Source organism: Rhipicephalus microplus, chromosome X (assembly GCF_043290135.1).
Source record: "Rhipicephalus microplus isolate Deutch F79 chromosome X, USDA_Rmic, whole genome shotgun sequence".
NCBI classification, from domain to species: domain Eukaryota; kingdom Metazoa; phylum Arthropoda; class Arachnida; order Ixodida; family Ixodidae; genus Rhipicephalus; species Rhipicephalus microplus.
Genome location: NC_134710.1, coordinates 139,770,479 through 139,785,209, shown reverse-complemented (window position 1 = coordinate 139,785,209; position 14,731 = coordinate 139,770,479). Strand labels below are relative to the sequence as shown.

General features: G+C 46.8%; 1 protein-coding gene across 3 annotated transcripts in view; it reads right to left on the bottom strand.

Moving 5' to 3' along the window:
• Positions 1-5,290: 5,290 nt before the first annotated feature.
• The window catches only part of LOC119176551 (calcitonin gene-related peptide type 1 receptor), a 65,210-nt gene continuing 55,769 nt past the window's right edge, over positions 5,291-14,731 (bottom strand). For all 3 annotated transcript variants that reach the window (XM_037427899.2, XM_037427900.2, XM_075877872.1), the window contains exons 14-15: positions 8,701-8,742; positions 5,291-5,733 (exon numbers count right to left, since the gene is read on the bottom strand). In XM_037427899.2, the coding sequence (XP_037283796.2) occupies positions 5,611-5,733; positions 8,701-8,742 (165 nt within the window). In that variant the 3' untranslated portion in view covers positions 5,291-5,610. The remainder of the gene's footprint in view (positions 5,734-8,700; positions 8,743-14,731) is intronic.

The following is a 14,731-nucleotide window of genomic DNA, read 5'->3' as shown; positions in this document are numbered from 1 at the left end:
ACACCATATGGAAAGTATCCGCGAACGGATGGTCACAGTGCGGGCATTCCCCAGAGAATGCCGGATTGAAATGTTTGAGTATCGCCGGGCACAATACTGTATTGGTATAGAGACGGAGGAGCCAGCGCTCGTCCTTCTTGGGCAGGCCCGATGCTGGGGGTGGGAAGCGGAGCCTGTTCGATTTGTACATAGCGGTGATTTCTCTGAAAGAGGTAGCCGGAATGGGTTCTGGAACATCAGGCGATGGAGGGCGAGGCGGGTCCCGGTAATTAAGCGCGCGGGCCGAGGCATCTGCAGCCTCGTTTCCAACTAGCCCCGTATGAGCAGGAGTCCAGATGACGGTGCGTGGATTTGGGCGATCTAGATAATAGCATCGCTTAAGGATTTCGGCGGCGCGATCATTGATGCAACCCCGTGTGAGATTTTGGCACGCCCTCCGCGAATCGGTAATAATTATCCGAGATGCGGGGTCCGCTGCGGCGAGGGCTATGGCGACCTCCTCCGCGTGTGTGATGTCCGGTGCTCGAAAGGTGAGCCCTTGAATAGGTACGTTTTGGTGAACCACAGCGGCCGTGTACCACCCGCCGTGGTGGGGGCCGGATGCGTCCGTGTAGAAGACTCCCGGGCGTGAGCCATAGCGTTGCTGTAGGGCTGTAGCCCGCGCTGTACGCCGCCCATCGTGAGTCCCATTTGTCATGTTTTGGGGCAGAGGCGGAATGATCAGTGCACCACGCCAATCCTCGGGGATCGCGGTACGCTCTTCCACCTTGTGGGTGTTGGTAATGTGGAGGCGGTGTAGGAGGTTGTTCCCATCCTGAGACCTACTAAGGCGCAGGTACTGGTTATTGAGATGAGCCTCTTTAAGTTCCCCGTACGTGTTTGTCATGCCCAGGTCTGCGAGACGTTGGTTCGACGTTGAGATGGGGAGGTCTAGGGCACGTTTGTAAATTTTGCGGAGTATACAGTCTAGTGTATTCTCGTCGCATTTACGCAGACGCAGGTAAGGTGTCGAATAAAGGATCCGGCTGGTCACGAAAGCGTTGGCGAGGCGCAGAGCAGCACGGCTCTTGAGACCTCCTCGCTTGTTCGAAACCCGGCGGATCATGCGGCCCACCTGATCCCCCACAGTGCGTAGTTTGCGCAGAGTGGTGTCAATTTTGCGGTGTTTGTGTATGAAGAGTCCCAGGACTCTGATTTCGTCGCGTTCCGGAATGGCCCTGTTACACAAGGTGAGTTCAATTTGTGTCGTGTCGTTCGGTTTGGGGCGAAGATGCACGTATTCCGATTTGGTGGGTGAGCATTCGAGACCGCAGCCGCGGGCGTAGCTGTCAACTATCGACGCGGCATGTTGCAGACATGTCTCGATGCTACCAAGGAAACCCTGAGTTGCCCATAGCGTGATGTCGTCGGCGTACAGAGCGTGCTGCACGCCTGGGACATCGTTTAGCAATGAGGGAAGGTGAGCCATGGCAAGATTGAACAGAAGAGGGGAGAGGACTGCTCCCTGTGGTGTTCCGCGCGTACCGAGGGGGTACGGTCCATGCTCCTTGCCTTGAATACGCAGGTATGTCTGCCGTTCTATGAGGAATTGGCGGACGTACCTAAAAGCATTATGCCCACAGTTTGTTTGTGATAGGTTGGTAAGGATGATGTCATGGGTAACGTTATCGAAAGCTCCCTTGAGATCTAAGGCGAGGACTACCTTGTCGTCACTGGGATGTTCGACCGGTTCGACAACGTCACGATGGAGTTGCAGGAGGATGTCCTGAGCAGAGCGATGTGGGCGAAAGCCGTACATAGTGTCTGCAAATGTGTGTCGGGCCTCTAAGTATTCAGAGAGCCTGTCCCGGACCATGGCTTCCATAAGTTTCCCTACGCATGAGGTTAGGGAAATTGGTCTGAGATTGTCGATATTTACAGATTTGCCTGATTTAGGGATGAAAGTTACTAAGGCCGTTTTCCAATCGAGCGGTAGGGGTTATGCAAGAAGGGAGACGTGCACATCGCGTACCATTAACACCGACCCGTCTCAATGGGCACGGGCTTTCGCCGAACACACTTTTCAATTTGATCAATTAGTTCCATTTTTCTTCAGTCAGTCACTTGCTTACGACAGATGATGACTCCGTATTGTTACGACTCTACTGTCGCCGACACTGTTGCATAGTGCGCCGAGGCCACGGGCCACCAAGGTTGTTCGATAGCGCGTTTTTCAGCTCGTGGCTGCTTTTGCGCAGAGCTGATAGGCGAGCGGGCAAGAGGGCGGTGACTTGCAAGGTTTATGTACAGCACAGAAATAGAGGCGTTACATATTCGACACTGGGGCCGACAGCTTAAGGACTCGAAGAGCCGAGATGTCTTCGGACGCTCTAACACTGTCGTCTTTTCTCTGACTCGTAGTTCTGCTGCATGGCATCGCGCCACTTGCTTCCTTATAGGCCCCGGGTGTTCCCTTACGTCAGCAACGTCCAATCAGAACAGCTGCTGGTGGCGTCAGCTGCCTCAAATCGGTACCAAGCGCTGGGGGGCATCATGATCCCCCAATCCGGAGCCGCTGCGCTGGGTTGCACCCATGAGCGAGTAGTGTTGCCACGCGTTGCACAAGACTCGCCAGACTGGATGGCATCGATTGCATCGTCGGGCTGCTATCGGGCCCGTGGGTTGAGGGAGCTTGCCGTGTGTTGCGCAAGATACACCGGCGCCGCCAGGGTTGATTACGTCGTTGTGGTAATGGTGGCAGGCAGGCTCGCTCGCTGGCAGTAACACAGATTGCCTTTGCAGAGGCAATGGCGTTCGGTCTGGACTCCCAGGCGTAACAGTATGTCCTTGCCGTTGTATAAAAATGGAGTCTTGAAAGTGATGAGAAATTGTTGAACAGCTTGCAGTTATCCTCCATCACTCTTGGTGGGAACTCGAGTCGGTGATTGAGAATTGCAAAAGAACGCTGGAAAAGGAAATAAGTTGCTGCCCTGATGAAGGCAAGTCCTCTTATTGAGGCTTCTGCTCAAGTGGCAACGATTTTTCACGTATTTGGCTCAGTAACTAGTTGCATTCACTTACCAGCAGCTTGTTTTTGAGCATAGGTGAGGCCTTTATCATTCAGTGTACAGAACCAGTCTCTGGGGAACTGCTGAGATCATGTTCGAACATATTACCAAGGTGAGATAAAGAGAGAGATAGGAACGCTGTTCACTTTCGTGTAGGAGAAATGGATTACATCTGGAGTATTGACTCCCATAATAGGAGTGCGCAGAGTTTTTCTTGGGGGGGGGGGGGGCGAAGTTCATTGCAGCGGCCCCACCGCTATTAAGGTATGGGGCAGGCTTTGCGCCCCCTGCTCCCCCTTTGTCCCCTCGTGCGCGCGACGACTCCCAAGAAGAGCTCTCGGGGACTATATACAGCAGCTCCATAGAAAGATCTAATGCACGTAGGCCCAGTCGAATAGCGTGGGTCGCCCCAACAGTCTGTCGGACCTCAACATGAAGCACTTCTGCGGTAAATGCATTGTTGCAACACCTAAAATAACTGCGTATTCTTTCGCGCATGCTTTTGTGAAACAACCGGAGTGCCACGCTATTCTGCAGCACAGTTTAGGATTGGCTATCTTACAAAGAAAATTAAATAGTAAATAATTTTAGTTAGCAAGTAAACCCCAATGTGCTTCACATGTAAAACTGCCACCTTTTAAACTTATGCTCCTGTTTCATGCATCAAGTGCAATGCAATGGAAACTAGTGAGACTTCTTGAAGTAGATACGTTCGCGCCAAGAAATAATTAAATCATTTTACCAGGCTTGATATGGTTTTTATTTCGTCTATAGACTAAGTAATAAATCAACATGCTTCGTGCCTTAGAAATACACAAACTGTGTTATTTATGCAGTTGTCAATAGCTTGTTTTGGTCGCTTAGCGTGGCCTCAAAGATTAGTTTTGGTAGCGCGCACCGGAACCAATTGTGGAGGTCACGTTTACAATGATGAAATCTAAGCACGAGGCGCGCACAGTAATGCACTTTGCTGACCGAAACCAAACCTATTGCATAGCTTTCAAAGCGTTGCACATGATGTGTGTAACGGAGTATGCATATGAAAAACAACTACGTCACTGTCTTAACTCATTCAAATAAAAAAATGAGGGGGGGGGGAAGGGGCATAGACGCAAGAGAAAAGGGCGACAGAATGTGACATATGCTTGAAGAAGATATGCCTCAAAACTCAACATGCGACAGTTGAATCAAACATTTTCTGCACGACCGGAAAGTTGTACTGCTCACTTTTGCCACGTCATTCTCTACAAGGCACGTACGGCCGACACAGTTGGCAGCTTTGGCACCCACCTAAAATTTCAAAACTTTCAGCATAGTGACATCTCCACATGTTGAAGTCACCAGTGCAGCCTTGTCTTTTCGCTGGAGATAAAATCATGATTTCAGTTTACACGTTTTTTTGCCATTACTACACATTTCAAACACTATTGTTTAACATTTGACAATTTTCAAACACCTATTGCCACGTCGCTTTTTTTAAAGCATGAATAAACCGAAGTAACTGTAATCTATCGTTTTACATACCACAGATACATTGCAACTAATATTTTTTTTCTACGTAACACGAGAACGTCTTTATGTAAGATAGAAAAGTGAGAGGAAACAACCAGTGCATGGATCGCTTCACTACCCTGTATTCGAGTGAGTGGTTGTAGGTGTTAGGTTTATATGCTTCAAGTATGGAGGAAGCACGGGATGAAAAGCGGCTGTTTATGATGACCATCTCGGCCGCAGTGGATTCACCGTTGTACTTGTTTGCTGTGCCACCCGGAAGTTGTATAGCAAGCGGCTAGCTAATCGTGCACGCCATCGCACGGCAACGGAATTTCAGGTGTCGCTGCCGCCGCACACCAAAGGCCACAATGCAGCCGGAAGGTCGCCATACCGTGCGGCAAGCAGAAAGCATCGGTAAGTCTAGCAGCCAGCTAGACTAAACCTTCCACCAACCGGTCTTTATGCGCTTTCATAGTTTCTTCGCATTTGCAAATGTAAGCGTTGAGAACAACGCTAGAGGCTGACTGCCCTGTCACCATGCTCTGTCCCTAGATTTTTTTCGTGTTGTTTCTTTTGTTGTTATAGGAATGAGAACACGTTGAAATCGATCTCTCTTATGCCCGAAGGGCTAGTCTATAGACTCTCAAGGTGCACCATACTGTCAACATCGTCATTTCACCTGCTCTATAGCCAACTAGCCCACGAGGCTACTGCGGCGCCTATACCTGCGATTAAAAACATGAACATGGTGGTCTCCGACCATCCATGATGGCACCCCCAGTCTCTTTTATGCATACCGTTCAAGCAAACCAGGTACAAAACAGAATGAGGAATGCGCAATACGGCGGTCGCTGTGAAGCATTTGTAGCAGATGTAGGTACTACACTGTATCACAAGGATAGCCGAATTTGCTTGACAGCACATGAAGACAGCGTGTATCCGAGGTACAGAGCGTTGATGAGCACATGACCGTCAGTACGAGGGTACTCGACTTAGCGCCTCCGAAGCGTCCTTTCCCGAAACTTTTCAGAAAGAGCACTGTGAGTGTTCATGCGCGCGATGTGGCGCTTCACATGGGAGTTGTTGCAGTCATTGTGGTAGTGGTGGTCTGTGGCATGCTTGGCCGATGCCTCCTGCTAATGCTGCGGTCATTCTTGTACCGGCTGTACGAGCGCTTCATCAGGCTCTGGATCTGCGTCCAAAGTAAACTGAGCTTGTGACGTGTGTTAAAGGGACACCAAAAAGCAACAATGACTTAGTGTAGATTGATAAACTGCACTCTGAGAACTAATATAAGTTTCGCTATCTTAAGTTCCTTATTAGTGGAGAAAATCAACGTTGCAGTTGGATTTTTAAATTTTGCACTGAAATCCCTGCACATATTTTCACTAATTTCAAAATTCATTTTTTTTGTATTTTCGCGACATTGGCTCTATGAGATTTTCTGAAACCATATTGTATGCTATGTCTATGGCAATCCCAGATGATGATGTACTTTATTTTTATCGATTAGAGGTTTTGTAGCACCCAGTTTATGCCGTGAAAATCTTCTACCAGCGGACAGAAGGTGACGTCGAAAATGAAGCCAAGGAGAAGTTTCTCAGAACAGATTGTAACAGAAATGTGCATCAAAATTTTATTCATACACCAGTCGCCTCAATCACGAACTAGACCACCCTTTCACTGCAGTAGAAATGAGCGTGGTCTTAAGCACTCGCAATACTGCTCCAGGCAAGGACAAAGTCAACAACAAGGTTGTTCGTAACCTTGACGGCCAAGCACTTGATTCGCTTCTTGTCTATATCAATACATGTTGGGAAGAAGGGAGAGTTCTACGCTAATTGGAACGATGCTGAAGTATGATACGTAAACCCAACAAGCCCTTGGTTATTCAGAATCTTCGCCCCATATCTCTCACTTTGTGTGCGGGAAAACTTTATAAGCATGTGCTTCTTAATAGGCTCACCCCGTGCCTCAAATAAAATATAATACATTCCAAACACCATGTTTGGTTTCATTTTGGTTACAGAAAGCGATCTACCTTGGCCGTGATGTAAAAGGGACTTTTGACGATGTCTCCCATGACAGCATCCTTCATCACCTAAATCTTTACAACTACGGAGAAAAACTATATGTTCAAAATTTCATCACCGACAGGACTGCAACGATAGGACTGTTAAACCTTCACTCAGAAAAGTTCAAGCTGCCGTCAAAAGGGACACCACAAGGCTGTGTTATATCATCAATGTTCTACAACGTAACCATGAGCTCGCTGCCTAACCTACCTAAACGAGTAAAAGGCATCAAGCATGCACTTTTTGCCGATGACATCATGATCTGAACCACGGGTGGATCTACCGGAACCTAACAGGATCAGCTGCAAGAAGCGGTGCAAATCACTGAACAATGCCTCGCAACATGTCTCTCGTAGACTCCCAGAGAAATTGTAACTCCTGAACGCCCACCCGCCATGCAAAATTCCGGATCCTGAAGTGACGCTTGGGGAAATCGGTATTTTTAAAGTCTCAACGCTACGCATTCTCGGCCTTTTTATTCAAAAAGATGGAACCGGTGGAGCGGAGATAAAAAAGCCACAACTGTCAGTTCAGCAAGTGGCGCATCTTATCAAGTGAGTTGCAAGTGAACGTTATGGACTCAAAGAGAAGGACTGCATAACTATGATTCAACTGTTACTTTTACAAGCACAATAATGCGGGTCTCCGTGCGTAGACATGAAGAACGATCAGTGTAACAAAGTGAACATCCTCATCCGCAAAACCTATGAAATTACCATGGGACTTTCACCGACCACATCCACAATAAAGCTCCTCAAGATGGTGGTCCATAATACCTGGGAAGAGTTAATTGAAGCCCAAAAGGTGAACTAACTAGAAAGATTTAAACGTACAAAAACAGGACAAGCACTTTAAAGAACCTTGGCTATGCAGTCGAAAAATAAGCGCACCTGCCTCGGTCTATTCCCCATAAATTATTTGTGGCAAATGCCAAGGAACATGCACCCGGAACATAATAAAGGAAAAAGACATGCACGAGCACAGTTGTTAGAGCAGAGGCTAGCAAGCTATGGCCACAATGAGACTGTACGATACACAGATGGCACTAAATACCAAGATACAAACAACTATATAGCCTGCACGGTGGATGAAAAAGGTAGAGAGCTCACTTCCGTTTTGGCATATGCCAATGATGCGACCACCGTGAAGGAACGGGGCATTGCATTAGCAGTTAGTTCAAGCTGTTCGTCAGTAACAGTCATGACAGATTCAAAAGAAGCATGCCGCAGGTTTCAAAAAGGATCAATTGATAAATCAGCCCTTAAAATCCTCCTAAAGTGCGACTTCGAAAACGCTAGTATTCTCTGGACAATGGGGCACAAATCTCTAGCCGGGAACCGAGCAGCGCATGCCCGTGCCCGCGAACATGTATACCGAGCTTCTCCGCAGCGATACTCTGACTTCGGAAACGTGAAGGAGCCAATGCCGAGAAAATACTCCGACATATTTGCGCACTAACGGAAGCAACGACGCCACTATCCAGCTGCTAACGAAAGGCTGAGTAGAAAGCAAGCAGTGAGTAGAGAAGGCTATATGCAGGCACCTATTCGCACGGCACACTACTACTTGCAATGTACCCTGGCAACTGCAGCACGAACTGTCAATATTGCCCACGCTCTGCAAACACCCTGTGCCACATAATATGAGGCTGCCGAAACAACCCGAGTATCCCGCCCACGGAAGAACAGAGCGAACAAGCAACTTTAAAAGACCAGTGGGAGGCGTTGCTGACGTCGGTAAACCCCGAGGACCGACTCCGGCTGGTAGAAAGGGCTGGGTGTTGCCGGCTAGCCATGGCTACCGGGAATGAGGAAGTCATCCACCTCTGGGTGAAGAGAACGCGCACCTGGTCGGAAAATAAAGTTTAATTTCTCGCTTACAGTTTTTAGTGTGGGAATCTCTAGGTGGCGTCTTCAGCCATATTTTCTTTTCGCGCATTTTCTTGCTTACGAAGCGTTGTGTCATGGTAAGAGTGTTTTTTTTTTCGAGATGGGCAAATGGTACTTTACTAATAGGTGAAAAATCATTTTCATATTCAGTATGTCTTCACGGCATCGGGTTAAAGTGATCTTGAATGTACTCACCTCGCCGTTGAGGTAGCAGAATATTAGGGAAACGAAGAATCCCTGTAAAGAGAAAAAAAAGAGTAAGGGACGATTGGGAAGAGAATAATTCACATCACGATGCTCGTGGAACGGAAAGTGAAATGGACAATTATTGTTAAAGAGCAGCCGAGACTGTTATACTAAGGGTTGGGATTGGTTCACTGGCTGCAAAGTAATTTTTTCGTCAACTTAATTTCATTTTCATTTATGCCAGTGCTACACTTCCATTAAAGCTACGGTAATGTCCTTATGCTTTCTTGGTCGTTAATGAGTTGCGTCTTACAAAGAAAATGTTTCCTTCTCTTCTTCAATTACAAGCGTACACTCACAGCAAACACTATAATACAACTGTTGCCTTTAATAGCTGAATTCAGGTACTGCCTTATAAATTTCGCCGGTTCACAAATATTAAAATGAAGCACTCAAGCAAGAGCGTGGACCAACAGTACATTTAGTTACTGTTATGGCGTTTGATTTTGATTGACGCACATGATGGAGGTATTGCAAGCACCCAATCTGCTACCATTTGTTGGCAGCTACCTTGCTCAAATCCATGTTCAAAAAGTGCTGCCAGAGGCAGCATGGGGCCCCGCCGCGGTGGTCTAGTGGCTAAGGTACTCGGCTGCTGACCCGCAGGGCGTGGGATCGAATCCCGGCTGCGGCGGCTGCATTTCCGATGGAGGCGGAAATGTTGTAGGCCCGTGTGCTCAGATTTGGGTGCACGTTAAAGAACCCCAGGTGGTCGAAATTTCCGGAGCCCTCCACTACGGCGTCTCTCGTAATCACAGTGTGGTTTTGGGACGTTAAACCCCATAAACCAATCGAGGCAGCATGGGGGGGGGGGGGGGGGGGCTAATGTTTTTTAAATAGGAGAAAAGAAGGAAAAAGTGAGCCCGCAGCTGTCTGCAGCTCAGTAGTGTTAACTTAGTGAGAAAGTCGCCACCAAATTTAGCACCTTTTCAGTCGTGCTAGCGATAATTCTATCTCCTTGGAGTCTGAGCGACTTTTTTGGGGGACTTTCATAAATTGAGGTAGAGGGTTCTAAAACAGAGATGAAAAATTGGGAAACTGTGAGAACAGTGAAATGCTCAGAATGACCTTAAGCAAACGAGGCCATAGCATACAGGATCAAGCTGATTGTGGTGCTGCGATCTTCAGCGTGAAGTGTGGCTGTTCCGAGCACTCCTTCTGTTCCTGTTAGGCCCCCTATTAACCCTATTGCGCCGCCGCCAGGGTTACCAGATTGAGCTATTCATTGCCAAATTGTGCTTCGTTTTGTTCGAGTTGGCGTCAAAATTTTCTCTTTGGCTATGTGGCTATTTTCGGACTACATTGTTATCGACTTACAATGGGGAGAATTTTCGAACCTGGGACCTCAAACGGCAAGCACGCATGCGTTCCTTTGTAATCTCAGCCTTCCCCATGGATATATAAAGAACACAAGGATTTGCGCGCGCTGCTTGGGGTCCCACCACCAAAATACTCAAATATGTTCAACGATCCCTGTACTTGGAGACATAGTCCAAGAAAGGGCTTGACGTGTCATCACTTTGAAAACGTATTTTGAGGGTGAGCGAGCACCAGCCCCCTCCCGGCTCCCCTTGAATATTCTGCAACTGACCAAAGGGAGCTTTCAGATGCAGGCATTAGACAAGAGGTAGGTGAACTGAGAAAAACTTTTATCCCCAACCAATGTGAGGTCCCTGAAAACACGTAAAAATCCGACCAATCGGAACCGACTTGGTTCTTCCATCAGGAGGACCATGGCGACGTTGCAGCCAACGTTTATAGATACTTTTTGTCTATAAATGTTGGTTGCAGTGACGTCTTGAAAACACTTGCGCCGCGGTTAATGACCCGACGTTTTGCAGTGAAGTGTACTCTGGGGCAAGGGTTCTGAGGGAACAATAAATGTTTTGGGCCGTTCGCTGTATATGCCACGGCACAGTAGTAGTCTTCTCTTCCAGTTATTCTCGCTTTCCAGGATGGTTGTATGGTTGATATTTATCTTGTCGAACTTCTCACAATATTTGGCGACGGCTCTGCGCTCTTTGCTCAGCTTCAGGACATCCTTGGCGTGTCATCAGAGTCGGTCCGATAGGTTTTTTGTCTCGCCAATTCACGAAGGGCCCTCGGCGCATGCGATTTCGTAAACGATGCCGGGAGTCTTGTCAGTTGTTCTTTTTTTCTTACGTGCTCTGTGTTTGTATAACAAAATGTAACTTTTCTATACGCTCCCTTCACATGTCCTATGGGAGTGACGGGGCTGTATTAATATCATCTTTATGAGAATAATAAAATTTTGGTTGATAATTGCCAACTTAATATACACATAGTTTAGCGGGAAATTAACTATATAACCACGAAAAATTAAAAAAAAAACAACTGACATGGACCATTTTTAGGCTACTTCAAATTTACGCGTTGGGCTATATTTGGATTATCTCGAAGTCCAATTTGGTGGTTTGAGGCTCACTCCATTTGGTAATCTTGGCCACTGCTCAGCTGCCAACGTTATTAGATGCTGCAATAGTTCCAGCCATTTCTGTACAGCCAGCGCTGGCCGTGTGCCATGCCTCGCATACGGCTTTCATCATCATCATCAGCCTGACTACGTCCACTGCAGGACAAAGGCTTCTCCCATGTTCCGCCAGTTAACCCGGTCCTGTGCTTGCTGCTGCCAATTTACACCCGCAAACTTCTTAATCTCATCTGCCCACCTAACCTTCTGTCTCCCCCTAACCCGCTTTCCTTCTCTGGGAATCCAGTTAGTTACCCTTAACGACCAGCGGTTATCCCGTCTACGCGCTACATGCCCGGCCCATGTCCATTTCTTGTTCTTGATTTCAGCTATGATATCCTTAACCCCCGTTTGTTCCCTAATCCACTCTGCTCTCTTCTTGCCTGTTAAGGTTACACCTATCATTGTTCTTTCCATTGCTCGCTGCGTCGTCCTCAATTTAAGCTGAACCCTCTTTGTAAGTCTCCAGGTTTCTGCTCCGTTGCTAAGTACTGGCAAGATACAGCTGTTATATACCTTTCTCTTGAGGGATAGTGGCAATCTACCTGTCTTAATTTGAGAGTGCTTGCCAAATGTGCTCCACCCCATTCTTATTCTTCTAGTTACTTCAATCTCGTGGTTCGGCTCCGCGGTTATTAGCTGCCCTAAGTAGACATAGTCTTTTACAACTTGAAGTGCACTATTACCTATTTCGAAGCGCTGCTCTGTTCCGAGGTTGTTGTACATTACTTTCGTTTTCTGCAGATTCATTTTAAGACCTACCTTTCTGCTATCCTTGTCTAACACTGTAATCATTAGTTGCGATTCGTCCCCTGAGTTACTCAGCAATGCAATGTCATCGGCGAAGCGCAGGTTACTAAGGTACTCTCCATTAACTCTTATCCCTAACTGTTCCCATTCTAGGCTTCTGAAAACCTCCTGTAAGCACGCGGTAAATAGCATTGGGGAGATTGTGTTCCCCTGCCTTACACCCTTCTTGATTGGTATTCTGTTGCTTTCTTTATGAAGCACTATGGTAACAGTTGATCCCCTGTAGATTTCTTCCAGGATGTTTATATATACTTCATCGACGCCCTGATTCCGCAGTGTCTGCATGACGGCTGATATTTCTACTGAATCAAACGCCTTCTCGTAATCTATGAAGGCTATGTATAGTGGTTGGTTATATTCTGAACATTTCTCTATTACCTGATTGATAGTATGAATGTGGTCGATTGTTGAGTAGCCTGTTCGAAATCCTGCTTGTTCCTTTGGTTGATTGAATTCTGATGTTTTCTTTACTCTGTTAGCAATTACTTTTGTAAATAGCTTGTATACTACAGAGAGCAAGATAATCGGCCTGTAATTCTTCAAGTCCTTGTCATCTCCTTTCTTATGTATTAAGATGATGTTAGCGTTCTTCCAAGACTCTGGTACTCTTCCCGTCAGGAGACACCTCGTAAACAGGGTGGCTAGTTTTTCTAACACAATCTTTCCTCCATCTTTCAGCAGATCTGATGTTACCTGATCCTCACCAGCAGCTTTGCCTCTTTGCATGCTCTCCAAAGCTTTTCTGACTTCTTCTATCATTACTGGTGGGGTGTCATATGGGTTACTGCTAGTGCTTATAGTATTAAGGTCGTGGTTGTCTCGGCTACTGTACAGATCTCTGTAAAACTCCTCCGCTATTTTAACTATCCTATCCATATTGGTAGTTATTTTGCCTTCTTTGTCCCTTAGTGCATACATCCTACTTTTGCCTATCCCAACTTTCCTCTTCACTGCTTTGACGCTTCCTCCGTTTTTCAGAGCGTGTTCAATTCATACGGCTTTATGTAGTGATTATTCTGCGTTGATTTTCTCGGCAAGACTGGGTGCACTCACCATCAATATTATGGCAGAAGAGCTGCTGCAAGTCATGCCCAAGTTGAAGCAAATTGCACGTCATTTAATCTTCTTTTGGCAGCATAGTGTTTACTTGTGTATTTGGTGCTCATATACATAACTGGATTTATTGAGAGCAGGTTGAAATTAAATTCAGTAAACTCGGCACGCTAATTATTGAACTGGTAAGAAACATTTAAATCGCAGCTGCGGTGTCTTAAGCCACGCCGTTTGGGAAGGAATAGTTCCCGTGTGTACAAACTATCTGAATATTTTATAACTGTAGCAATGTCAACATGTCCATGAAAGTGCTTGCTCAGCACTTCGTGACGTTTCACATGCTACCTCTCTTCTACCTGTCCAATGACTTGTGTACGCAGTACGCCGTTCTTAGATGTTTGTCCTCTGTGGCGCAGTTTGCAACCATTGTCTTGAGGTTTTGCATGTCTTCATGGGCGTTGCAGATAATGTATGTGATAAAAGTCGTTCCGCACATGGAAACTATTTTGAATTTCTGGACGGCCAAGATGGTGCTGTGATGTAGAGGTAGAAAAACGCAGTCGCGTCAACACTGTCGAAATTACCGCCCGCCCATTTATATTTATGTATAATCTGAACTCAACGCACAGTATCACCTCAAAGCAATGAGAAAGTTCGGCACATTCTTATATGTAGTGCAACAAACCGTTTCTTTTTTGCAAGTGCCAGCGGTTCATTTCATAAGGAGCATACCTGTCGTGCATGCTTTTGCCGACACGGGCTGCGCTTGTGAACAGCTGCGATAATCATGAAATTCGAAACATTAACCACTTTTTAGAGAAGTGCTCTTACACGTCCTGCACTTTGCATGCGGTGAACAAGCAAGACTTTGGCGCTTAGGCGCATCCAACATGGCACCGAGCGGTGAAAACCGGCTCTTAACCGCATCCAGCCGAAGAGACAAGAAGCTCCGGCGGGGAAAGGAGGAAGCGGCGCAGATCAAAAGAACGCTGTACTTTTCCGAAGATTGATTGATTGATATGTGGGATTTAACGTCCCAAAACGACCATATGATTATAAGAGACGCCGTAGTGGAGGGCTCCGGAAATTTCGACCACCTGGGGTTCTTTAACGTGCACCCAAATCTGAGCACACGGGCCTACAACATTTCCGTACTTTTCCGAAGGTATAGGGGCTTTACACTGAACCGGTTCAGTTGAACGGCTCACAGTTGACCAAAAACAGGTGGACTACAGCTGCTCACCGGTTTGCAGTGGCATAGCGAAAAGGTAGCAGTGCAGTCTAACTTCATTTGCCACAACAGTAATTTATTTGAACTATTAAAATACCACGGTTCAGCTGCTGCTTTATTCAAGCAACAGCAAGATAGCGCCGATATTGAAGAGGAACAGCGCAAAGACTGATGATGGTTATTGATAGATGAGGAAGATGAAGTCCAATGAATTCTTACACTAATTTCCCCCGTCGACGGAAGCGGCCAGGCTGGCCGCGAATTACGCTGTGGAACGCATTTGATGGGGCTTGAGACGTGAAACCTGCGCAATATCTGTCCCGCGGCAGCGTTGGTCAGTGCGGGCATGAACAGGTGTGACATGGTAGTTCACTGGTGAGGTCTGTTCGACAACT